Below are 24,668 nucleotides of genomic sequence, written 5' to 3'. Positions count from 1 at the left end.
GAGGGGAGTGAAGACACTGCAAATATCTGTCTAGCGCCGTACAGTTTCTGAAATCAGATTTGGAAGGCACGATGTGTAGCCAAACAGGTTGTAAGAGTGATACTGCAACTGTGACTCTCTTTATTGATTACCATAGACGTCCGCTACTTGTACATTTATCTTTGTTACATCTATGTTCATTATAGTCTATATACTATATACCCCATATCTGATTCCACCGTCTACTATCACCATCTAACGGCCCATCTAATCTTCCAAACCTTGGCGGCGTCCCAGAGGTAGATTCTGGCAAGCAGACCCATTCTCGTACACAGCCAGGAATCTCCTCTCGAACATGGCTAATGCACAGGAGAGCTTGTTCAGGACCTAATCCTCGAATAGCAACGTTACCTGCGCATGATGCGTCGGATTCAACAACCTCACGCGAGCCATCCTTCCACTGGAACGTCTTGGTCTCTCCATGAGCAAGGAAAAGCATGCACTTATCTCTCACGACTTCATCCATAGCACCAAAGGATTCGTCCAAAATAACAAGATCTGGCTTCTTGATTATGGCTCGTAGAAATAATGCAACACGCTGAGACGAGAACGGTAGCTGGTTGAAGAGGCATTCACTGGCCCATGCGGTTGAATCATGAACTGGCTGTGAGGCATCACTAGCAGCAGCACCTGGCCGCAGCTCATGCTCGAACCATTTGAGGCAGGCTTCGACAGCCGCAACATCGCTCTTATCCAACTTCGGAATTCCCAGGAATGTCTCCGACCAAGCGTTCTCTAGCGTTTGCTTGAGTGTCAGAGTACGTGGGATATGGTGATGTATTTCGGGCGAAGAGTGGCCGATCCGTGCCTGAATGTCAAAGATGGATATTCCAGGTCTACCAGGCTCAGGGAGACGTGACCGCCCAAACAGCTTCACGGGCTGCGAGTATGTCTGAGGGTGATCGGAGCATATCAGAGAAAGGATAGTGGTTTTTCCACTCCCATTTGCACCGATGATACCCCATCGCTGGCCGCGCCTGACTTTCCAATGGAGACCTTTCTGGGGCTTGCCATCCACGTCTTGTGTCCAGTTACCGAGGACAACCTTCGGGCCGTATGCTACGCGAACACCGTCCATGTCAACCAGAATCTCTCCTGTTTCCGCTTCCTTCGATTCTTCCATGTCATCCCCTCGAGTAGATGAAGAGGTTCCCGTTGCCTCTGAGGTGTCTGGCTCCACAATCCCCCGATCGGTGAGTGTCCGACCAATTTCATGGAGGGACTGAACTGGGATATTGACGGCGCTACCGCTGTTTGCTCTCAGCTCGCTCAAGACCTCTTCTTTTGGTCCTTTGAAAGCTACTTCACATTCCGGGCGTAGATACATAAGATGCGTAATCCAGTCCGGAATTGGATCTTGAGGTCTCAACGAAAGAATCAACCTGGGGTCGTTGGCCTTCGCAAGTCCATGTAGCAATGGGCTCAAAGTCATCAGCGTTGGTGGATCCAACCCCATGAGCGGCTCATCCAGCAACAGAACTTCTGGTTTTCCAAGCAATGCCCTCGCAATCTTTGCTCTCCTGGTTTGCCCATTAGACAGATTCGACACTGGCATATCAATAAGGTCTCCGAGTCTCAAATCCTCAATGACCCTTTTCAAAGATGCCTCGTTAATGGACTTGCTTTTTTCTTCTTCTGAAGGATTCAGCTCTGTCCTGCCCTGGAGGTAATTCAGGACGGTCCAGTCCGTGGCCTCCCGGTGAGCCTCATATCTCGCGCTCAGGTATGCCCCTCTGGTTCCTTGCCCCGACAAAACTCCCTGCTCGCCACCAAAGCCGACATACTCTATTGCTCTACTGGGTATGCGTAATTCATGGTTCTTCTGATTTATCTCCTCGGAGTTAAGATACGGATATGACCGAGCGGTAGGTGGAAAGGACAAATATAGCCCTCTCAAAATCTGTAGAAATGCAGTTTTTCCAGAAGATGATGGCCCCAATATGGCCCAGTAGTGAGGATCTTCTGGGAATGACGGTAATTCAAAATTTAAATCCTTGAACAGTGCTGGATTGGCTTCTTTCGCAGCCAGGGAGGACGGATGATGACGGTAGAACGTGCCATTTTTAATTTGTATTATAGCCGGTTTAGAAGTTGCGGAGCTGTAGCTTCGTGAAGAGATCCTATGAAAAGGACCTTTTATCTGAATTAACCTCATGGCTCATAATTGTGAAAGTTCAATATCATCAGCATCTGACTCCGCATTGGGAAGCTCTATGATAGGGTCCATATATCGCTTAGCGCGTCTATTCGTTGCGTCGTGGGTCGTTCGCGCTTACACGTCCGCCTCGCAGCCTGGAGCTCCCATCAACCAACGCAACATCAAAACAGCTATCAATCCACAACACCATTTCTCGAACACTACAAAACTTATAAGAACACGCTACCTGACAGATTCTCATCACATCCGCAGCCATGGTAATACCCCCTCTCGACCCTCAATTCTACATCCCAAACTCTCTCACGTCACCAAGGGAGACCTCACCTAGACCTCACAACTAACTCTCATCAGTCTATGCGCATCGCCCCCGCCTCCGGCCACTCATCCCTCCACTCCCACCTCGCCGCCAAATCCGCCGGCGCCCCCTCCGCCCCAGGTCTCCACGACACCCTCCGCGCAGGCGTCGGCCCAACCACCCACGGCTCCTCCGAAACCCTCCAGCTCGACTCCACCCACCCTCTCGAATCGCGTCTCGCACAATGGACTGCAACGCAGGATAGCCTGAAGCTTGAGGGTCTGCGGAGGACATTCGGCATGGCGGAGCCGATTCGCCGGGGCATGGAGCTCAAGATCACGAGGGATGGAGAGTGGCGCCCGTTGGTGCTGGGAGGCGGACAGCCGAGCGTTCATGAGGATATTTTGGCGGGCAGGGATACGGGGTGCACGTGGGAGGATGTTTTCCAGGGGACGGAAATGAGGGGGGTGCAGGGCTTCCATGAGGAGTTGGAGACGAAGGTTAGGATGGGACAGCAGTAGATGGATGGTGAAGTGGAGGTTGTACGAATAGCCTGGCGGATAGATGGAGCTACATGGTATTTGCAGGAAGCATTGGCGATGGTTTACTAGGACGGGATAAGAATGCAAGGAGTCACAAATACATTTCCAGTCACAAGAAGAAAGAGCAGGTCAAGTTGAAGGACGAAGACCTGAGAAAATGACCCACTTGTATATTATGTGGTTAAATAATTCACTCACTGTGCCTTTGTAACACCCCACGGAGTTCCCCCGCCCTCCCATACCTGTACAATTTCGTAACCAAATGAAAAACAGTTTCCCTTTCCCGTGCTAAATGAAGAGACGGCGCCCCATGATGCTGAAGAAAACAATCCTGCGGTGTCATATGTGTCCGCTAATCGGGAACCTGAACGCCTGTACAGCCCATCCATGTATCATCCCCAGCCCCGTGGTATAAAGAATCCGCCGTTGCCGCCTCACATCCGCGTGGGGACCACAGCAGAACTAGGGAGAATGGAGAGGCAAAATCCTCCGTCGTATGGTGTCGTTATATCGCATTAAATCCTGGTTCGTCGTAACGTCTCATAGAATGACACAGCGTCCACATCCGGGCGTTGGTTCCGGCCGTTCGTGCTGTCTGGCTTCGGCCCTCTTCCGCTCTGTCTCCTCCTCGTCCACTATATCCTGAGGCCGCACCGTCATATGTACAACATTCGTCGCATGCTCGTTGAATCTGCACTCTATTGATGGGGTTAGTCTAAAATCCTGACGCCCGGTTGGGCTGGGATTGCTTCCATACCTTTCAGCGGCACATTGTCATTCAACAACCGACCAAAATAAATCAAACGGATACTGCTCGGGCTCGTAGGCTTAGCATCCCATTCTTCCCTCCACTCCTTTAGGATCAGCTCCTTCAGCATAATTACGCTGATGCTGTATGGGTCCTTCTTGCCGCTCTCCGTAACACCCGGGATGGTCATTTGCCGCTTCAGTAGATACCGCTCGTCCACTCTGTATCCATGTCGTGCTCCGGACGTGAGAAGAAGCATGATATTGCAAACCGGATTCGCCACATCCGTCGAAGGCGATACGGTGCTGGACAGCGGTTGTCCCTCATCCGCGGCCATCTCGCCCGTGTTTGAATCCAGAGACAAAGGCGCCGAGCTGCTGATGACCTCCTTGCTCTTCTCCTCGCTGTCAATGGCAGTAGAGTCCTCTGACGACTGCATCGCTTCCTGAGCCTCGCCCACAGTGGTTGTTGGTGCTTGTTCTTGTGGCGCTACAGCGACTGGCGGCTGCGCTGGGGTCTCCTCCATCTCCCTGTTAACCATGCTGGACATCGGAGGTAGTGGTCCAAATGGCGTGGGAATGTTCTTCATGATGTTTGTTGTGACACTGCTCGTGCTTCTGGTCAGGGTGCTTCTGGTCAGGTCGTCCACCTCCATAGTGGCATTTGGACGTTGCCCCAGTGCTTGGGGGTCGGACCCAGTGTCGGGGCCTGAGACTTGGCGAGGATGAAGCGACTCCATTGGTGGGTGGCCCACATAGAGTGCTCTACTCGGGCTATGAGTGTAGGGATTTGTACCAGAGCTACGATGAAGTATACACTTTAGTGCCCTGCCATATCGAATGAAGGCTTCGTATCGTGTAATATCTATAATATACGGTAAGGCGTGGACATGTACTTTACAGCAGCACAGCAATCTGCAGCGGGGATGAGGTAGATGTAAGTAGTGAAGAGTACAAGAGTTCCAGTACACTGCCACGCCTGAAACCTTGTACCTCTGCTGGCAATGACGGAGCGAGATAAACATGGCCAAACGTCACAAATAGATACATCCCTAATAATAAATACAGTTTGCGTCCTATCTTGCTCACCGTGATAAGCCTCTTCCTTGCTTTCACATGGGCTGCAAAATATTCTCTCGGATCACAGGAATATTGCGTGCCAACTTGTTTTCCAAGACAGTTTTTGATTGGCTTTCAGAGTTATCTTGGTAAAGTATATTATCTTGGTAAGTATAATGTGCTTTGGCTGGCTGGCGATTTCGGCATTTGGGTTCTTGCCACCGGCCAACTCGGAAGCGTATGGATTACTACACAAGCTTTCCGGCTTACGGGATATTTTCAGGGATATGCTAGACATGGTCGCGTGTTGAAAAAAAAACTGCAATCTTCTGATCTGAGTCTATCTACTTGACTAATAACGTAGCATTTTCATTTCCTCGTGTATGTTCACGTAAAACGTCGACCACCCACGGCAATCTTCACGTAAAACGTCGACCACCCACGGCAATCTTCTTAAGAGTCGATCCATGGGAGGCACACATGCCGCCCTAATTGCCCATCTTCATCATGATATAAGGAACCTCAACATCCTCTCCGCTCTCATCGTCAGCGCAGATCTCAAAGATAACATTCTTTTGATGCTCAGGAACCGCCTTCTTCGAAATCTGGGCCACAAGATCGCTGAGCTTCAGCTCATAGCGGTCCTTCAGTTTCGCAGGTGGGAAGAAGCTAGCATAAAGCAGGCTAACCCCAGAGCTCAGCATCGTAATATCGAGACCCTTCGCCTTAAACATATCAATGAGCTCCCTGAGAGTGATATTGTCAACCTCAAACCTGTCCCATAGCTTGTCAACCGTGACGTCTCCATTTGGCCCCTTGTAAGAACCCTTCGGGCTCGCAATTGGCTCGCTGAAACCGAAAAACGGCAATGCGAGGTTCACAAAGCCGTTCTTATACTGCTCAATGTCGTCCTTGCCGTCGAGGACCTTGTAGAGTTCAAGAATAACCAAGCCTGTTACGAGAGCTGTTGTTGTTGCAATGGCCGGAATAATCTTGCCAGCAATGAACTTTGTCTTGTGGCGGTCTGCAGGAGCGATCTTGTAGTTGTCGGCACGTAGGTTACTCGCAGCCGTGATGAAATCAATGTGGTAATTGGTGTCGTCGTCCTTCTCAAATTCAACAGGCTGCAACTTGAATCCTGCCAAGCTGCTTGGTGGTGGCAGGGTCTTCATGATCTCCTGCAATTCGCTACCATCATCAAATGATGAATTTGCGGCCGGCGCATTTGGGTCCTATAAGGGTCAGTCATGAGATTTAGAGTAGCTTCAGATTTCATGGATACTTACGGGTTCGCTGTCATCCGCCTGGATCTTGACAGATGGGTTTGGTGAGAAGTCTGGGATAATCATGTTATCCAAAACCTTCTGGATAACCTGACCATCCGCATCTTTAGTGTTGATTCCGTAATTGAACGCATGCAAATTAGCTCCAGCAATTACGAATCTGAGGTGCTCTTCGTTGTTTGGTTCGAATTTCAAAGGAGTTGGAGCACGCTTTGGTCCAGACCAAAATGGCACTCCGCTGGAAGAGTTTGAGTCCTTCGGGAAATTGTACAGAAGCTGCTGGATAGCGTTGTTGTACTGGTTTTCAAATTGAAGGCGCGCCCAGATGACGCAGTCCTCGAAGCTGAGGGGCTTATCAGTAACCAAGTAATCTCTGATAGTCTCTAACGTCGCTTTCTCGTTGCCGCCTTGCTTAAGAGTCGTATTGATATAGTTTGGCTGGCTGAGGTAGAGGTTGACCGTTTCGGCAGGCTTGACGAAGTACGATTCGAATAATTCGCGGCCCCATGCAATCGTGTGTTCGATTTTGTTTGGGAAGCTCTTGAGAGTGCACATCGGGAACGACTGCTCGGGCGGGTCTTGCGAGCTCGAATAAGATTCTGTCAAATGTGGCAGAATAACCTGTGTGTTTCCCTTAGTGCCCAGGGTACCGCTCTCAAGCAGAGGCTTTCGGAAGAAGACGCAACGTCTGTCGACATATGTACGACCGTCCACGTTGTCGAGAGCATTTGTGACACCGTCGAGAGATTCCCAGAACTCCTCGTTGAAGATGTGCTCAGTATCTTGGCCCACTCTGTCTCGCATGGTCACAATGTGGCCCTCTAGTGCTGGGTTCATAGCGACAACCGCTGCGGCAGCACTGTCGCTCTTCATCTTGCCAACATCCTTTGGTCGGAACAGGAACTGTCGGTTAAGATTGCTCTTCTCAATAGAATCCATGTCCGTCACGCTTATTTTGCCCTTTGGCCCAGTTGCCAAGCCAATCATTGCCCAGTTCTTGAGCATCTCGCATCCAATTGCGCCGGCACCAACCAGGAACTCATTGGTGTTTGCCAACTTGTCTTGGAAGTCCTTTCCGAACACAGCAATCTGGCCATCGTACCGGGAGTTTGTAGGTTTGCACAGTTCTTCCGAACGCTTGAAATTAGTGGGCAAAGACTCGAGAGAGTCGAAATAGAGCCACTGAACGATCGGGTGGAATTTCCCAGAGACGGCCTTTAGAACTTCCTGGGCCGCAAGGCCACCGAAGAAAGCAGCCATAGGGCTAAGGTCGCCTTGAGCCTGGTAAGATAATTCCCTGATAAGCTTTTCGTCGATTTCCACCGACAATTTCTCCCTTTCCACAAACAACTTTGCGGAGCCGATTACGACTGCTGCATCATCGTCATTATGTGGCCTTGGAAAGTGCCCATGACCCTCAGCAAATGCGTGAAGAGCCTGGAATCCGACGTGAAGCTGCTCAGGTCGGCCCATCTTTGCGTAGTCGGAAATGAGAAACTCTGGGGTTTTCAGGCATTCCGAAAATGGCTTGTAGTCGATAAACTTGGGCATTTTGACCTGGGTGTATATTCCTCCTGCCTTGTATTGACCAAGACCAGAAACGTCGCCGATCGAGAAAGTATAAGGTCCCTTAACCGTGATTTTACGGGGGTCTGAATTGTTGAGTGCTTCCATTCCTTGCAATTCCGTGAAGGTAACGTAATCGCCATCTTCTAGGCCATGCCTGGTCTCATCGAGGGCAGAAACGAGGCCCTCTTCGTTGATACTAGCGACAATTCCGGACACTGGGGTTTCGCCACTTGGGTCTAGAACTGTGAATTGCTTGCCGAAATCGCAAAAGATGGATCCGAATAGGCCGAAGGTATCGGCAACGACAAGGTAAATGCACTTTTGGTGGCAGTAGTCACTAATAACTATTTGGTCTTTGATTGAAGTGTTCGTGAGAACAATTACTTGGAATTGGTCAAGTGCGGCGAGATTTGCTGTCAAACTGGGCTCGTCAAGGACCGACACTGGGGTGTATGCGTTGAGCTCAGCCACGCGAGGGGCAGTAACGAGACCCCTCTCTTTGCCTACATCCTCGGCGTGAATGAAGAATTGCGACGACAGGTCGGATATGGCTGCTGGTGTTCGGTCGTAGAGTGTAAGGCTCTTGACTCCAGCAAGAGCAATGTTCTTGGCGATTTCGACTCCCAGACCCTTCAACCCCACGATGAGGACGTTCGACACAGACATACGCTTCATAGCTTCGTGTCCGAGGACATACAGCTGCCGGCTGTAGAGCGACTCGTCGATATCATTGTTGGTGGCGGAGGGGCCGTCGACCTGCATTTTGGTCGCCATATCTGCTCCTGATTTTAGGCTGCTCTACAACTAACGATTAGTGACTAAATCTCATTTCGAAGCAAGTCTTCATGGATAACGAAAGCTGTCCTTCGCCACCAGCATAGGGAAGAGCTCGGCCATTTGCTTACCGTCAAGGTTCGTTTGACAAGTCGGGGTTCAGCCTCAGAGGAAGCCTTGCGTTTGCCCTGCTGGGTCACACCTTCGGTGTCTGTGATGGATGGAATTTTGAAGGTCTAGCCAGTGGCCGAGACAGCTGGGGATATGGTTTCGATCCGGATGTAATGGACACTTTGCCCAAGGTAAGTTCCGTAATACCCCACCTCCGTCTCAGTTTGACGTCTCGGAATGTATGACGAGTACAATGCTCAAATCAGGCGACAGATATTATATGGGAAAAGGAATCAAAGGCGAGAGTTGTAGTTCGCAAGAAGAAAGAAGTTTGAATATCTCAGAAGTTGTACTCCAAAAGGTGTGTGGTGATGTAGGTTGGGGTGAGGGTACAGCTGGGAGGTACTGTTTGTCTTGACTCAGGTAACTGTGCAGGGAAGGTGCTGTGCTGACATAGAGGGATGGATGTCCCCGCCTTTGCTGCCTTACGGGACAGAGGGGTTGCCTTATGCGCGTCAACCTGGTGATTATCGATAAGCGACGATAAGTAATCCCGCACCGCGTTCGGATGACGCGACGAACATTATATGAGAGCACAACCTGTGAGCAACTAACTTTTCCTGGGATCAATGGCAATGTGTTTATGAGGATATCAACGTAGTTCAAACTCGGAGGTTCTGACCTTCTGTGGTCTTAATATTACGACAACTATCCCGGCGGAAGATGTGGTGTTAACCAATGTGTCGGTTCGAATTGCTGGGATCCATCATCTTGCTGTTTCACGCCATCTTTGGGAGGAAAGGACAGACTTATAGCTCTAAGTCGTAAGCCAATTCAAATCATTAACAGGTGCATTTTTAACGGCTTTTATAGACCATGTTACACGAGATCATCCTCTCCCTCAGCGGCCATCCCTCTCCCCTCCTTACAGCCGGCACTTCAAATGCATCCTCCGACCTCCTCTCGCCCCCCGAGAAGGCCCTCCTAGCCTCCATTGCACATCTTAGTAACTTTCATTGCAAGCTACTCTCACATACCGATAACATATCTTCCAGAAGCCAATCCAGCATCTGCCAAGCCGTCGCAACATCAATCCGATCCACACATCTCGTTATGTTCCAGCAGAAGGTTTTGGATGTGGAAAGTAGCATCCTTCAGAAGGATTCTGGCATTGTTGGCGCTTACAATGTAGTCCCACTCACTGCTATTACTGGGCAGTTCTTAGAATGGACCAGACGCATGGAATGGTTCTGGGAGATTACAGAATTTATGGAAGCAGGTGGCTGCACAGGGTCTAGCATAATTAACAGGCTATGTGCTGAGATGCAGACGGGGTACTCAGACATTGAGCAGGTTGCTTCAAGTCTTGTGCAAGTTGCTGAGAGCGCTTGGCTTAAGCAAGCATCTTGCTGGATTCTACATGGGCGCCTCCCTGTCTTCGGCGAACACGATTTTTTTGTCTTTGAAGGAGAAAACGGAGAGTACGAGATAAAGCAGGAATTACGTCCGGACTTCATAAGCAGGTCAACAGCAAGTTCGATTCTGTTCGTTGGGAAATCACTCACGCAAATTCGAACCAAAAACGCCAAATCTGCAACCAGCATCGCAGCTCTCCTTCCAAAGCACTTGCAACTACTATCATCAATCCCATATCCCATATCAACATCTAATCTCTCGACTTGCATTACGTCAATTCGAAAGAGCCTTTCGCAATCAGCTCTCCAGGAGCTGTTGCCTCTCTCAAAAATCATACAAATACTGGCGTTATTCCACGACTTCTTCTTACTGAGCCGCGGAGAGTTCGCGGTTGCGTTAATAAATGAAGCGGATGAGAAGATAAGGTCCCGATGGCGCCAATCAGATAATCTAGCCTTTGAAAAACGAAGTGGGTTGGGGGACGTTGTTGTCAAAGAAGGCGAGGTGGGCGCAGTGTTGGCACGTACCTGGGCAGCAATATCTGCTCTACATGGTCTGAATGATGAAGACGAGGACCAATTGGAACTTGCCAGGAGCTTGATGGATCTTCGAATTGTGAAGCCCAAAAAGGAAAATGCGAACTTGCCCAAAGCAAACTCGCCGACGCCATTCAGCACCTTACTTTTATCAGTCCCGACTAGTCTATCGTTGAAGATACCATCACCACTGGACTTATTTTTAACTTCGAAAGAAGTAGATATATACGCAGATATCCATACCTACCTGCTTTCCATTCGTCGAGCACACATACGACTCTCCGACTTGTGGAAAATCACATCTCTCAGGAGAGACCACCCTCCACCACCTCCACCGCCACTTGGCAGCACACCCCATGGCCGAGCAACAGCAATAAAGCTACGCCAACGTGTGAAATCACGGAGTAGGCAAATGCGTAGGGTTTGGGTAACAAGCAGCGCTGGCTTATATCTTCTTGGCGAATTGGAGGCATACTTTCACGGCGAAGTCGTGAAGGGCACTTGGGAGAGCTTACAAGAGTGGCTAAATGGCCCTACGCCTACTTCAGCATCGACATCAGGTGCGGCTCCAGGTGCAAATGAAGATTCTGATGAGGACATTTGGGCAGCTGCTGGAAAAGCGCTACCGGACACCACATTCGACGAGCATTCCCACGATCCTCAAACTATCTCGGTTGCCCATCAACGCTACCTTTTGTCTCTCAAACATCAACTCCTAATTACCTCGCCATCCTTCACCGACCCCTTATTGCAACTTCTACAACAGATAGATCACCTTGTTGCCCTGGTACATCGAATTAACTCGGTTTGGTCATCGCTCGACCTTGAAACAGATGAAGGCGTCATTGACGCCTTCTCGGACTTCCACAAGGAGGAGACAGATGTTCAGGGCCAACTTGTATTGGCGGCCCAGAACGTAAAAGAAGCAATCAATGCTTTGATCCTCAGCTTGAGAGATATAGACCTAGACGTTGAAGGGCGAGAAAAGAGGCTTGAACAGCTTGAAGCGGGAATTGTGGACGTTGATCTGAGTGGGGAGGAGATTTATAAACCTAGGAAGGTTGGGAGGGTCGACAGATTACTGGTGAAACTGGATTTTGGACGGTGGCTTGCTCCATTAGATACTGAAGAAGGAGGCTTCGAGTAAATGCTATGTCTGGAACTAGCGTGGAGATATATTGCTGTGGGGGGGTTACGAGGCTGTGTATGACTTTAATAAACCAAATAACGTACATGTATAGCGAAAGCGCCAAACAAGCGAAAGCGCCAAAATTATCTACCCTCACGACAAACATTGCGATAAATCTACCACAACATTAGAAATCAATTGAAACTACTCGGAGTCCTCTTCCTCAGAGGTGTCTATTACAATCTGACACGTGCGCGCATTGTGCCCAGTCTCACCACACTTGCCACAGCGACGGGCACGGGTTTCTTCCCTTGGCTTCCGACCACGGCTTGCCCTTATTTCCTGCTCTACCTGCTGCACAACATCCCTCTCATCCTGTAGCTCTTGCGCCCCTTGTTGACTAAGTGATCCTCCTTGCTGTAGTCGTGTTTTCCTAGCTCTCCGGCGCTTGCTTAGTACTTCATTTGCCTGTCGTAGGTTTTGGTTCTCTCCCTTTAGCAGTGCTAATTGATGCATTATTTGCGATGCACCCTTTGTAAACTGGTCAACAGCTGCATAGATTGAGGTTGGAGAGCTATTTTGATGGCGTGAAATCCGAGTTTTAATAAATGTAGACTGTGACATAGCTTCAATTGGGTTGTTTGGTGTCTGAGAAACCCAAGGTTGAGCAGTACCTGGGCGGGAGCTTGGAGGCGTTGGTGTCCTTAACTTAAGATCAAGTGTAGATATCACTCTCTCAGGGTCAAATGGAAGAAGCCCTGCCCCTCGGAACCTGCCTCAAATGTTACTTTCCGTCATTGTAGTGTTAAATGCAGCGTGGAAGGCAGGAAAGAAGTCATCCTTTGTAATATGAGAAATATGAGCCTGCATCATATCTTCAATTTGCCGACCATAGGCCTGCTTTAACGGGCTGAAACAGCCAACATCAAGTGGCTGGAGTAGATGAGAAGAGTGAGCAGGCATACAAAGCGTAATAATGTTGTGTTCCTTGCAGTACTCCTCAAACTCATCTGAGTGGTGGCTCTCATGACCATCAAGGACTAACAAGCGATAACCACCAACACTCCGGGCCTTTGTATGCTTCTCAAAGTGCTGAATCCAATCCATGCCTCTCTCGTTTGTAGTCCAGCCATTTTCAGTAACAGAAATCACCCAATCGCTTGAAAATCCACTATTCTCATACCAAGATGTAAGGTGGTTTTTGCCTGCAACAATGATAAATGGTGGTACTGCCCAACCTTGAGAACTAACGCCTTGGATTACTGTAACCCATTCCCGATTACCAGGCTGTACCTTCTTTGCTTTTGCCCGCCCGTCTGAGCTTGTTACAACCATAGCAGTTGAGATAACGCCCATCATAAACCCAGTCTCATCAAAGTTGTAGATATCTGCTTCATCGATACCATATTTCGCAATTGTGTTACGCACAAGCTCAAACCAGCCATTAATAACTTCTGGATCTTCGCACTTAGCCCTCTGGTAGTCGTATTTGCGCTGAAAGCGTGTCTGGAGCTCTACACGCCGCTTAACAAAGTTTGAAGCCCAACGCGATCCAACGCGTGACGCGTCGCGTGTTGCAAGTAGTCGACTTGCCATATCTTCAACAACAGACAGCCGAGGAGGAAACCCTTTGGCAGCTAGGTCGAGTATATACTGAACAAGGACGGACTCCTCTAGGTTAGTTAATTTCCGTGAGTTGGCTTGGATATCGCGTCGTGAAGGTACACCTTCTAGACGACGACCTAGCTTGCGGTGGTCCACAGAATAGATCCTAGCAGCAACTCGAAGGCGTAACTTTGGGTCGCTTTGCATAGCCTGGATAGCTAGCACTAATTGGCTTTCATCGTTTTTATGGGGCATGTTTTGTTGTTGAGGAATTTAACATTTAGTTGGGGGGTTTGGTCACCGCATCATTTTGGCGCTTTCGCTTGTTTGGCGCTTTCGCTATACATGTACGTTATACATATTTATATAGATATTGTGGGTTCCCCTGATGCGTAACATTTTATTTCGCTGCCAGATGCTTTGTATGTGATATGCCAATGACGCTTTAAATTATCGACTTCCTCAGAAGTGGCCCGACCTGCTTCCGGCTCATCCCTAAATTCTTTTGAGCCCAGCAACGCCTCCACTGGGTTTTGCTATCTGTACTATCCAACCTCCTAGATTCCCAGCCCTGTAATCCAAGTTCCTCACTTGCCCCCTCTTCAAACGTCTTTGCCGCCTTCACGCCAGCTTCATCTAGACCCAGTAACAGTAACTCGCGGCCAAATTGGCCATTATGCGTGAAAGTCGTCATCACAGCGCAAACGGATAGTTTCCGCGCTTCGGCAAAGGCTTGAACTTCTTTCCAGAAGGACTCCTCATTCCTGGCCTTGTCGAGAAGGAAGCGCACATCTTTCACAGCACTTGACATACCCAGGTTGACGCCTTGGCCTTCGGTCCACTGCTTGTAGTCCTTCCGGAGAATATCATTCAGACTTAGATCATCGATGGCTTGCTTTGCGTCGTTGATCTCGGTGTAGTAGCCATCTCTATCATATTTGTCTGACGACGAACTTCGAAGGAGTTTCTCCAAGGTTTCGGCCGCAGCTATGTCATGTTTGGTAACCTTGTCCTTATTCTTCAGATTTGCTGTGTCGATTAACACGGGGGCTAGAGCTATTCTCGCCCACGCACTGTCATAGGTACTGGCTTCGTCGTCATGTGTCAGCTTGTCCCAAGCTTCTTTGCAGTGGTTCACAATGAGACTTGCACAGCTGCCAGCCTTTTCGGCTATCCTTGGCTCAGAGCCACAGTCTTTAAGCACCTTGTTCTCCTCGTCATGGTGATCGATGCAGCCAACAACCCGATCACTATACACCCGTCCAAGCTCGCCTTGGAAGGAGTTGTGATCTACTAGAAGCCACCTAGTTTTCTCTGGGGAAAGCAATAATGTCCGTTTGGACGGGTGAGGTAGATCAGAGAGCGTGATCAACTCGCTAGCTTTGATTCCCGCATGTGAGAGTATCGGGCTCAGCTCTGTCCGCAGCGAAACATCAGCAGCAGGAATGTTGGCTATAGGGACATGTACATTCGGCGGTATTGATGTATATGTTCTAATGTAGGCGTAGGCAATAGCACTGCATATGGAATCAAGATCTGTCTCTCGTCAGAAACTCGTATAGCACGTGAAAGCACAGGGATGGCAAGGTAATGCGGGCGCCGGTCATATGCAGTGAAAAATTGGGAGCAATAAGGTCTTTACCAGCGGATTCGTTTCCAACAACAAACGTGATGGGCTGCGCATGTTGGGCAGCAGTATTCAGGGTAGCCTTGGCCGTAGCAAGGAACGAGTTCAAGGACGCCCTAGGTAACGCCATGCCTGGATTATTGCGTTGTAACGGGATCCATGGGGCGGACTTTCATGCCCTCCAACTAATATATAGGATTGTAGTTGATGCCGAGGTCCTAAATGGTACTGTGTGGTTTGAAATATAGTGAGTTCATTGGGGAGCAAATACGCGTCTGGGGTACAGATCCCTTCCCGTTTCGGCTAGCAACGAACTCTAATTCTACGCTGACATGCACATGAATCTAAGACTCCGATTATGCCCGAAAGTAGTCCTGCTATCATATGAGAATTTGAAAGAGGGGTTTGTGGGATATATTGGGCTGTAGTCGCTCGTAAACAAACTCTCATGGGTTACTCCGTCAACTGATTCAATAAAATCATTACTATTTTTGGGATACAATAATTACAGAAAATACACACGTCTGTTTGATATCCCAGGGCTGAGTCTGGTTTCTCATGACTCTCCTCCAACTTATAAGCCAGTATAAAGAAGGCACATAAGCCGTTCATCCCATACAAAGCAACTAGGAATCAAACCTGATAACTATTTATCAAATCTACGCATAATCCACCAACCCGCCATTCAACATGCCCTCTCAAGCCTCCACCGACACGGACGACACGTGCTGCCACATCTGCGAGAGAATGAATTTCAGAGACCCGGCCTGGAAGCAATATGTCCCATCAAGCCACTGTGTGCTCTGCGATCGCCCCTTCTGCAGTGTGCACCAGGAACAAACTGAGGCCGACGGCGACGTTTGTGAAGCAAACCATGGAACGTACTATAAAGTCCACCACCACATGCTCCTTGGAAAGGTGTTCACGAGCAAGCAGGAACGACAGGAACTACTGGAAGAGGAGGTCATTGCACACCAAGCAAGACAGAGAAAGGAAAGCATTGGCTGGACACCCCAGGACAACGAGGATGATAGCAGGCGTGTTTCTCCCTGATTCTGCGACGCGAAGGGACGATGGCGAAGCTGGTCAATTAGGTAGCGAACCGTGTGCCTGACTTTATAGCTCTATGCATTATTTTTGACATGAATCTATATGTCCGTGCAACATTGTGTCATCCTCAAAGCCTACATCATGCAATTCGTTACAACCCCGCAGCCAAAGACGCGGAGTCTAGTAAGCCCATATCGATCTAGCAACGCTCAAATACCCTGTAAAGCCCCTTCAGATTTGCGACTTCCAGCACCGCCCCCTTCATCAGCGCTTTGGTAGCAATCAATCTTCCAGAGAACGCTGGGAACAGTTTCTCCTCCACCGCTTTTCTGACCACATTCCTCCGTTGCTTGATTTCTTTATCGATGTCCTCCTCGCTCCCTTTTCCTTGGCTTGGGGGGAGCTGTTCGGGGACATAAAAATCTGCTAGCTCGCGTAGAAACGTGTCAAAGCACATTTTCTCGTCAGTCCAGTTGACGTGCGGCCCCAAGCGCATCAAGAAGCGTGGCAGTTTTGCGAGACTGGGGGTATATCCTTTCATCAGCAACGGTATGCTGATCAGATCTCCTTCTGGAGAAATCTCGATCGTGAAGTACTCAAGCAGCATTTCTCTCCTCTTAATGAGCTGTGCGCTGACAACATCTACTACCTCTTCAATGTCAAACTCATCTTCCTTGCAGGCAGGTTGCATCATCTCTTTCTCATGAGCCGCCGCAATCCTGACAAGGTCTTGAATTTTCGGGGGAACTTCAAACCGAATGGCGCCGAAATTCCCGAAATCTGTCAACCCAAGTTGATAGAAGTATTCAGAAGACACCATGCCATAGTCAACAAGGAATAATTTAACTCCAGACTGCATAGCCGCCAAGCGCCGCCTCTCATCGACAATGCCGACGAAAGTATGGCTGGCAAACATCTCCGTTAAATTATTATGCATTTCATCCCGAACAGCTGCGCGTAGTTCCTTGATAGTGACCAGGCGACAGGTTACCGGTTCACGGTCAGAGTGTTCATATTCCATCTCGTTGCTAGATAATTGCGTCCCCTGGGGAGGGTTTGCTGTCTCTCCCCCCCCAGAACCTGGCGGGAGCATGGTTGTGATCTTTCTGAGCTTTGCATCGGTCCGTACAAGGTTATTCTCATAGAGTTTCTGTGTTGATTTTGGAACTGGCGTGCTTGGGCTCTCTCCACCTGCAGTCCCACTGGGTGCTCGCGCTCCTGGAAGAAGACTCTGTGTCATGAATGTCCGGCTTGTATCGATATTCGCCAACTTGACGCGGATATCGATGCATATCTGCTCAATAATCTCATCCTCGTTGAGAAAATTAACTTCCCTTTTGGTTGGATGCACATTGACATCCACACGTTGAGGGTCGATTTCCAGGTTCAGGTATGTAAATGGGTGCCCACCTTTGGGTAAAAATGTTGAGTATGTTTGCTCGATAGCCTTCCGGATATTTGAAGACTCGACGCAACGGTGGTTAATGAAAAGAAGAAGGGTAGTCTTCTTGACGTGATAATTGGCGTTTGTAGTCCATCCATTTGCCACAAATCCAAACCGACTCTCCGCAGAGCTAAACTGGACCAACTCGTTCGCGACAGCACTGCCGTGTATTTGGCGTATGCGCTCTGTCGTGGAGGCGTTTTGTGAAACGGATAAGGAGGTACTTGATTCACTATGTTTCTTGCAGCTGAATGCAACACCAGAACAATGGACGGCATACCTACCTACCATGTCCAGGATCTTATTGTACTCCTCAGAAGCGGACCGGAAGGCTCTTCGCCGTGTCGGGATATTATAAAACAGGTCTTCCACAGTAATCTGCGTACCTTGCCGACCAGCCACAGGCTTTGGTTCCGCCGACTGCCCAGGCTTGGGAGGAGATAGCTTGCAGCTTGCATAGCTTGCTCGATAAGCACAGTTTGAATCCTTCGTCCTCGTGGTGACGGTTAGATGGGCAATGTAACTAATACTGGCAAGAGCCTCGCCTCTGAAGCCATAGGTGCCAATTGAAGTCAGGTCCTCGAAGGATTTCAGTTTCGAGGTTGTGAACCTTTCGCACAGGATAGACAGATCTTCTTTCTGATACAAATTAGTTTTCTTGTCATAACAGGCTTTCTGCAGCTGCATACATCTATGCCATGGCCATTGTCTGTGATCTGCAGGAGCTTCAGACCGCCATCTTTGACGACGACATCGAGCGCCGTTGACCCAGCATCGACCGAGTTCTCTATCAACTCCTTCAAAGCATGGACCGGAGCCACGATAATTTCACCCGCTGCGATTTTATTCACCACATCGGGATTGAGTGCCTTCAGGGAAGTTAGATTTGGACGTTACAGTGGGATAGGCGGGGCTACCTTGATTCTTCGAGGAGGCGAAGCATCTAAAGGAACATCATCCGCTTTCCTCTTGGAACCTGTGGGTGGAGTCTCCACAGAGTCGATTTCCATCTTTATCGTGATATATCAACCCTCTAAGCTAGGATCTGGCCCTGAAATCATGCGCAGAAAGAAAATGGGGTCTCCCAGAGACCTCAAGCCTTTCCTTCTATACAATAATGTGACGCGTTGGCCTCGATTGGGAGCCTCTTTTAATATACTCATGCGCATCCCACTGCCTTTTTATCAGAAACTCAAGTATACCTATTTTATATTTCGCTTTTTTTTTTCTCACGCGTCTCGAATGTACCGCGTGGAAGTGCTGGGAACGGGTGTCATCGTCATACCCTCCGGACGCTAGCGCTGCAAGCGGGGACGGCGATCTGTGGCATATCGCAGCCTCGCGTTATCGGGGGATTTCCTTTGGAGCTATCCATACTACTATTGTATAGTTATATGTATGAGTAGCCGTGACTGAGACATCTCCATTACGGTCTCTTCCTGTCGGATACTATTAGTGTCGGAGGTTCTGCTTACAGGGTTAGGTTGGGACAAGAGGGAGCTCCGCACGCCCTTGGACGGTGTCGCATTCATATGGGCAGCAACAACTTACTCAGCAGCCCTCGAGACGACATGGGATAATGGGCCCCTCAACACGATTATTCCCAGGCGATGAAGAGCTAGGCAAACGAGACGATGACCACAAAGTATGGACGAAGCCTATCGCGGCGTGGCATTACCGACGATGGCTGCTCCGGAGGAATATGAAGCGAATTGGCCTCACTCTGTTGGGTCTTATTGCATTATACTATTTCGTCAAAAACATACCGACAGATCTGAAGCAACCTTCAGTGAGGCCGTCCTACGACCACTCCCCGTCGCGGGGTGGTGGGATGTCCAGACCGCGACCACCTTCACCCGAAAAGACACAAGCAGCACCGACGAGCGATGAACTTGAGGGAGAGAAGCATTGGTATAATGGACCCATTAAATTCTACGAACTGGCGACCTCGTTGTATTTGATAAATGGTAAAGGGATAACCGACTTCAACAAGAACGTTGTTTTTGCCGCTGCCAACCTAAAGAGCGCCGCGACGTTGCTGCCTCTTGCATGTGAGATGGCAAGATGGAAAAGGAATGATGTTCACTTTGCCTTGATGGGCCGAGATGAGATCCCGATGAAGACTCTGGGAGAAATCAATAGAATTACCGCAGATTGCAACGTTCAGATGCATGGTATGAACTTAAATCTCCGCTTTATGGCTGGTTACTAATACCCGTTCTCTGTTCCAGATGCGCGACCTGATTATGTCGCAGAAAGCACCGATTTCAGAATGGAAGTTAGCAGTGGGGCTGCATTGGGGCACATCAACAACTATATGCACCCTCAAGCCGTCATCGTAGACAACTCTGGCACTGAAGAGGGGTATTTTCTCAGAGGGATAAGAGATCGATCTATAGAACTCGGGAGAACCCTCATTGAGCTTCCATACAATGCCGAACAAAGCTTAATATGGGTTACCAGGCTAGATAGCTCGTCTTTGAATGGCAAGTCACCCAATAATAACTTATATTAGTAGTGTGTTAACAACATTTAGCATACAACAAAATCAGTATTGATATACTGGTTCACGCCCAGCCTTCAGCATCCGGATCATTAATAAGGCTATTAACGTCATTGAAGGGGGCGGATTATTTTGGGTCTACCCCTCCTTGCCTGACGATCGAGTTGCCTAATGATGCTGACGAATTTGCAACCCGATTCCTGGCGAACTCGTTCAGCTGGCCACCCGGAGAGTTTCCCGTGCAAGAGAGCGCCCAACAGCTTACACTACGTCGACGGATACCACACCAGAGACTGACCGCCGAAGAAAGCTCCATCCGCTTTTTCGAGTCTTTCTGGCCGGCGAATCGATTCACATCTCACGTCCTGGTTCTTTCTCCCCAGGTTGAATTGTCGCCACTCTATTATCACTACCTCAAGTATGCGCTATTGGAATATAAATACTCCTCAGCAGCCGCCTCCTCACTAATGTCCCACGAGGACCTCTTGGGTATCTCCCTGGATCTCCCCTCGACCTACCTCAATGATACTACTCCCTTCACAGCGCCACCGAACCCCGCGTCAGCGAAAGCTCCAGAAGCTAATGGCCCATCCTTTCTCTGGGGCTCTCCAAACAGCAATGCAGCCCTCTACTTTGGCGACAAATGGACTGAGCTCCACACCCTCGTCTCACACTCGCTGAGCTCTGCCTCTTCCGCTCCCAAGAAACGCATCAGCACTTCCTACCCATCCTGGCTCGAGTACATTCTCACCCTGTCCAACTCCCGCGGCTACTCGATGCTCTACCCCCAGCTGACAGCTGGCGACGCCCTTGCAACTGTGCACAATGAGCTCTACCAGCCACCTGAAGAATTCGACAAGCCAAAGTCGGAAACTGACACGACGACAGACGATGGCAATTTCACAGCCGACCCTGCACAGCATCTAAGCTTGCAGCACAAAGAGTTTCCGCTGGCGCACTCGAGCCTAGTGAATATGCTTCCTGACAACCAGCTGCTAGCGCCGCTGCACAGCATACCGTTGTTGACTTGGGATGGGAGGGTAGTGCATAGGATAGATCTCGGCGACGAGGCAGAGGAGTTCAGTGCGAAGTTCCGGCGCGACGTAGGTGGCTGCAAAAAGCCTGTCCCATCTAAGACAAGGCTCGTGAATGTGGGCGTGGAGAACCTATTCTGTGATGGAGGCGAGGAAGATAAGGTTCCTAAGAAGGCAACTGATGAAGCGACTGATGAAGCCGATGATGAGAGTGTAGAGCCTACTGAGACGGAAGAGAGCCATAGCACAACACCTGCTCACTCCCACTCCACGGAAACGGCTACCGAGGGGCATATGGATGCAACCCTGGAAGGGGGGATAATCGTCGGGACATGATGAATATAACGAACTGTATTGTATGTATTATCTGGGTCTGTACCTTTTGGTTGGCATGCACTGGAGACACCCTCTCTCCTTGGCAGGAAGGCACAGCATGTAATTTTTTTTTTCGACAAGACTATGAGCACAGAGCTCATAGACATGACTATGAGCTCTGTGCTCATGTCTAGGCTAGTAATGCCAAAGCACTGTTTTTCCAAAAGCAATACCACATAGAGGCATCAAGTAGTGAAATATTAGTCATCTATTTTTTTATAAAGCAGATGACACGGCTCTCCCCATTCGACGGTCAACCAATGTCTAGGGCTAGCTTATAGTACAGTGTATCATATTGTGTTCCAGCGCCCTCCCAAACCCTTGTCAACGCCCCGTTCAGCTGCTCGTATCATCCCACTCTGGGTTCTATGCGCATATTAGTTAAAGTCCTTTCTAAATAGCTAGAGATTGCTTACCTTTCTTAAAATAACCAGGCCCTCCAGCGTGCTCGACAAGCTAATATACTGCTCGTCTTCCAACTCAGCCCTCTCACCATACGCCAATAGCACTGGCGTGCTCTGTGTTTGCCAGCCAGTGATGGTCTTCGGGCGTCCGGCCTGGCCGACAACATCGACAGCCTGGCCGACGCGTACATTGACGGTCAAAGGCTTCAGGTTCTCGTCGAGAGTAACGAGGAAGCGCGGGTGCATCGATGTGACCAGGAAGTAGAGGAGGTAATGCGAATCCTTGGTAATGAATAACTTGGAATCGATCATAGCGACCAGAACCGCCAGCAAGCCAGCAGTGGAGACGCTCGACAGAACTTGCCTGTCCGTGTGGAAGGGGTTAACAGACAGGGTGCCCTTGCCCATGTGCACCAGGCCCTGAGCAATGCGCACCATGAAGAGAGACTCCGCGTCACGGTGGTAGTAGCTGGCGAGTTGGCGTAGGAGCTGAGCCAATCTTGCGTTGTTGGTTCCGGCGCCCACGAGACCCATGGAGAAGATGGCATTAATCGCGACATCATTATCATTGTCGTGACTGTATCTGGAAAGAGTGTCGTAGATCTTCATCTGTGGGTTGCTGGGGCTGATCAGGCCCATGGCCAGAGGAACAGCCTTGCGGATATTGGGCTCTCCGTAATGCATCAAGTGTCCGAACTGGCGGAGGACCATCTCCTGGCCGACTTCCTCTCCCATCGCAACTAATGCAAGACCGATGACGGCATATGCTTGCAATAGCTCGTCACCCTTCTTGTCATCGCTATCCTCGATGTGGTCGTTACAGATGTGGAGCAGCTCCTGGAGCTTCAGCACAGTGCCTGTTCCTGCCCAGGCACAGATCTCTGCCAGAACCGATGTCGGCTTGGACATTGGGTGGTCAATGGCCTTCAGTGTCTCCAGAATAACATCAACCTCCTCTTGGCGATTGAAGAAAAGGAGACCAAGGCCAAGAGCCATGAACCTGGTCCACTTATCCTTCAACTGGTGCTTGCGGTCATCATCCAGAAAAGTTTGAACAATAGCCTCGCTGACATCGCTATTCGAAGAGCCAACGAAGATAAGACCAAGCGACAACGCAGCCATGGCTGAAGTCTGCATGTCCAAAGAAGTATCTCCGACAAGCGGTAAAAGCAGCGCCAGCAGCTCATCCTTGTTTGACCCAGCATATGCCAAGCCCAATCCCATAATAGCAGAGACTCTGATTAGAGGCTCCTTGTGGTTAAGCTTATCCGAGTCGCCAAGCAGAGCCAATGCGGGATCGGAATCCAGACGGACGCCACTGTTTACGATACCAGTGGCCAACAATGCACCTGCTTGAATCTCGGCCTCCTCGGCGTATGTGTAGCGATCAATCTTGTCCAAACCAGCCTCAACATCCCACAAGAGGAGGGTGCCCAGGGAGGCAACCGTTGAAAGCTGGCCCTCCTTCTTAGTCTTCCATACCCAGCTGGACTGCTGTTCTTCTACCAACATCATCTTATCGTTTCCGAATCCCGCATTGACAAACGCATTGACAAAGCTGGCTGCCAAGTTGTGTACCGCGGAGGTGGTGTTTGTAGTACCAGCAACCCTAGTGCTCTCGAGATGGCTCTTGTAGATATCCTCAGTGGACTTCGGGTCCAGAATGTTTAACTCCTTACCCAAAGCCTTGAAGTGCTCTGGCAACTTGATGTTGTTGAGACAGTCAGCGATCTCTTGCTCCTCCTCAGTGTCCGTTGGCACATCCAGCCAAATTTGTTGTCTCGCGATCAGGAACGCCATCTGCTTCTTGAGCGCCACATCATCCGTCGAGTCGAAATCCGAGCTAATCAACTCGATGTCGTTTAACCTAATGGCCAAGACAATCGCCTTTGTGAGTTGGTTGTATTTCTTGTAGATATCGTGTGCAGTGCGGAGGAATTGCTGGTCTTCCGGGTAGGTCAATAGGTTGACCATGCTGACCATATACAAACAGACGCGTGGGTAGGTGTTCTCATCCAGGTACTTCGGAAGGTCCTCTATTATCTCAAGTTCGCTCATCAAATCCACGGCGTCGGCTTCGGCGTTGCTCTTGAGGAATAATGGAACCAGAACCAGGGCCAAGTCGATCAGGTCCTGGCTGGGCTCATCGTTTGTTAATCTCTTTGGGTAGACCTCACCGATCTCCAAGGCAAGATGCCTTGTGTATTCGTGGCCCCAAGACTCGATATCTGCCGTCGGTGCTAGCAATCTGTACTTGAGTGTGTCTTGTCTATCCTCGTCCGAAAACGTCATTCCAATAACAGAGATCACGTCCGCCAGAGAGGTCTTGTTGTCGCCTTCATCCCACTGTTCGTACAGCTTAATCATCGGCTCGTAGTGCGGCCTGAGGAATTTGAGGGGTTTCGGCACTGCGGTCATCGAAGATGTCGAGGTTTTGATGGAGTCTTTGATCGCTTCCAGTGACGGCTTATACAGATCTGTGTCTGGCTCCTACAATGCCATCAGTACGAGAACCATTATCATTGAGGCCCAGGGATATGATTTACCGTCAGGCGCTCCACGAGCATGTCTAGTTCGCTTTTAAGCTGCTGATCCTCCTCACTGAGATCCTCTGTTATGGCAAACAGTTAGTACGTTGTAAACACTGGACTGGTGGCAGCCTCGTCATACCTCCAACAACAGCCTCCTCCTTCCCATTAGCAAGCGGCTTGCCATCCTTATCCTTCTTCACCTCCTTCGGCTTGCCAGCATCGCCGTCGACAGCCTTTCCCTTTCCCTTGTCGACCGAGTTGGGCGCCTCTGCGTCTTTCGCCATCGTGGAAGCTCACGGAATGGTAACCGTGCGATGTAGCGGACAGCGACGCAACTGAGGCGGATATGAATCGAGGGGTTGTAATAAATAGACTTCGTCCTCTATATTTTGCAGAGCGCTTCTGGGGCGGGTAGATGTCTGAACGCGGACGACTTG

The 24,668-nt window shown here is 49.7% G+C and overlaps 10 protein-coding genes across 10 annotated transcripts; 4 read left to right on the top strand and 6 right to left on the bottom strand.

Annotated features, from left to right (window-relative positions):
- Positions 1-114: 114 nt before the first annotated feature.
- Positions 115-2,215, bottom strand: VC83_06812 (uncharacterized protein). Its single transcript, XM_024470400.1, has one exon. The coding sequence runs from the start codon at positions 2,192-2,194 to the stop codon at positions 194-196; it is 2,001 nt and encodes a 666-aa protein (XP_024321735.1). The 5' UTR covers positions 2,195-2,215; the 3' UTR covers positions 115-193.
- A 236-nt stretch (positions 2,216-2,451) lies between these two features.
- Positions 2,452-3,013, top strand: UMP1 (20S proteasome maturation factor; the record flags this gene model as incomplete). Its single annotated transcript, XM_024470399.1, has 2 exons — positions 2,452-2,454; positions 2,549-3,013. The coding sequence occupies 2 exons, from the start codon at positions 2,452-2,454 to the stop codon at positions 3,011-3,013; spliced, it is 468 nt and encodes a 155-aa protein (XP_024321734.1).
- Positions 3,014-3,574: 561 nt separating this feature from the next.
- Positions 3,575-4,437, bottom strand: VC83_06810 (uncharacterized protein; the record flags this gene model as incomplete). The annotated part of the gene is made up of 2 exons (XM_024470398.1): positions 3,575-3,732; positions 3,792-4,437. 2 exons carry the CDS (start codon positions 4,435-4,437, stop codon positions 3,575-3,577), a joined length of 804 nt encoding a protein of 267 aa, XP_024321733.1.
- A 789-nt stretch (positions 4,438-5,226) lies between these two features.
- On the bottom strand, positions 5,227-8,989 carry VC83_06809 (uncharacterized protein). Its single transcript, XM_024470397.1, has 3 exons — positions 8,598-8,989; positions 6,127-8,490; positions 5,227-6,072 (listed from the first exon to the last, which is right to left on the bottom strand). The coding sequence occupies exons 2-3, from the start codon at positions 8,464-8,466 to the stop codon at positions 5,329-5,331; spliced, it is 3,084 nt and encodes a 1,027-aa protein (XP_024321605.1). The 5' UTR covers positions 8,467-8,490; positions 8,598-8,989; the 3' UTR covers positions 5,227-5,328.
- A 183-nt stretch (positions 8,990-9,172) lies between these two features.
- VC83_06808 (uncharacterized protein) lies at positions 9,173-11,869 on the top strand. Its single transcript, XM_024470396.1, has 2 exons — positions 9,173-9,401; positions 9,451-11,869. The coding sequence occupies exon 2, from the start codon at positions 9,454-9,456 to the stop codon at positions 11,674-11,676; it is 2,223 nt and encodes a 740-aa protein (XP_024321606.1). The 5' UTR covers positions 9,173-9,401; positions 9,451-9,453; the 3' UTR covers positions 11,677-11,869.
- Positions 11,870-13,584: 1,715 nt separating this feature from the next.
- PPX1 (Exopolyphosphatase) lies at positions 13,585-15,123 on the bottom strand. The gene is made up of 2 exons (XM_024470395.1): positions 14,906-15,123; positions 13,585-14,799 (listed from the first exon to the last, which is right to left on the bottom strand). Exons 1-2 carry the CDS (start codon positions 15,018-15,020, stop codon positions 13,709-13,711), a joined length of 1,206 nt encoding a protein of 401 aa, XP_024321607.1. The 5' UTR covers positions 15,021-15,123; the 3' UTR covers positions 13,585-13,708.
- A 457-nt stretch (positions 15,124-15,580) lies between these two features.
- VC83_06806 (uncharacterized protein) lies at positions 15,581-15,943 on the top strand (the record flags this gene model as incomplete). Its single annotated transcript, XM_024470394.1, has 1 exon — positions 15,581-15,943. One exon carries the CDS (start codon positions 15,581-15,583, stop codon positions 15,941-15,943), a length of 363 nt encoding a protein of 120 aa, XP_024321608.1.
- A 196-nt stretch (positions 15,944-16,139) lies between these two features.
- Positions 16,140-18,394, bottom strand: MLH1 (DNA mismatch repair protein; the record flags this gene model as incomplete). The annotated part of the gene is made up of 3 exons (XM_024470393.1): positions 16,140-18,023; positions 18,074-18,253; positions 18,302-18,394. The coding sequence occupies 3 exons, from the start codon at positions 18,392-18,394 to the stop codon at positions 16,140-16,142; spliced, it is 2,157 nt and encodes a 718-aa protein (XP_024321609.1).
- Positions 18,395-18,963: 569 nt separating this feature from the next.
- On the top strand, positions 18,964-21,257 carry VC83_06804 (uncharacterized protein; the record flags this gene model as incomplete). Its single annotated transcript, XM_024470392.1, has 3 exons — positions 18,964-19,558; positions 19,616-19,722; positions 20,007-21,257. The coding sequence occupies 3 exons, from the start codon at positions 18,964-18,966 to the stop codon at positions 21,255-21,257; spliced, it is 1,953 nt and encodes a 650-aa protein (XP_024321610.1).
- Positions 21,258-21,632: 375 nt separating this feature from the next.
- RPN1 (proteasome regulatory particle base subunit) lies at positions 21,633-24,515 on the bottom strand (the record flags this gene model as incomplete). The annotated part of the gene is made up of 4 exons (XM_024470391.1): positions 21,633-21,662; positions 21,713-24,190; positions 24,247-24,311; positions 24,371-24,515. The coding sequence occupies 4 exons, from the start codon at positions 24,513-24,515 to the stop codon at positions 21,633-21,635; spliced, it is 2,718 nt and encodes a 905-aa protein (XP_024321611.1).
- Positions 24,516-24,668: the final 153 nt, after the last annotated feature.

This window comes from Pseudogymnoascus destructans, assembly GCF_001641265.1.
Source record: "Pseudogymnoascus destructans isolate 20631-21 unplaced genomic scaffold scaffold_19, whole genome shotgun sequence".
Lineage (NCBI taxonomy): Eukaryota > Fungi > Ascomycota > Leotiomycetes > Thelebolales > Thelebolaceae > Pseudogymnoascus > Pseudogymnoascus destructans.
The sequence above is the reverse complement of the archived record's forward strand: the minus strand, read 5'-3'. Positions and strand labels throughout refer to the sequence as shown.

Coding starts and splice junctions, on each gene's coding strand:
- VC83_06809 (XM_024470397.1), bottom strand. CDS start 8,466: ATGGCGACCAAAATGCAGGTCGACGGCCCCTCCGCCACCAACAATGAT. Junction 6,073..6,126: donor AGGCGGATGACAGCGAACCC/GTAAGTATCCAT, acceptor TGACCCTTATAG/GACCCAAATGCGCCGGCCGC.
- VC83_06812 (XM_024470400.1), bottom strand. CDS start 2,194: ATGAGGTTAATTCAGATAAAAGGTCCTTTTCATAGGATCTCTTCACGA.
- VC83_06808 (XM_024470396.1), top strand. CDS start 9,454: ATGTTACACGAGATCATCCTCTCCCTCAGCGGCCATCCCTCTCCCCTC.
- PPX1 (XM_024470395.1), bottom strand. CDS start 15,020: ATGGCGTTACCTAGGGCGTCCTTGAACTCGTTCCTTGCTACGGCCAAG. Junction 14,800..14,905: donor TGTTGGAAACGAATCCGCTG/GTAAAGACCTTA, acceptor GACGAGAGACAG/ATCTTGATTCCATATGCAGT.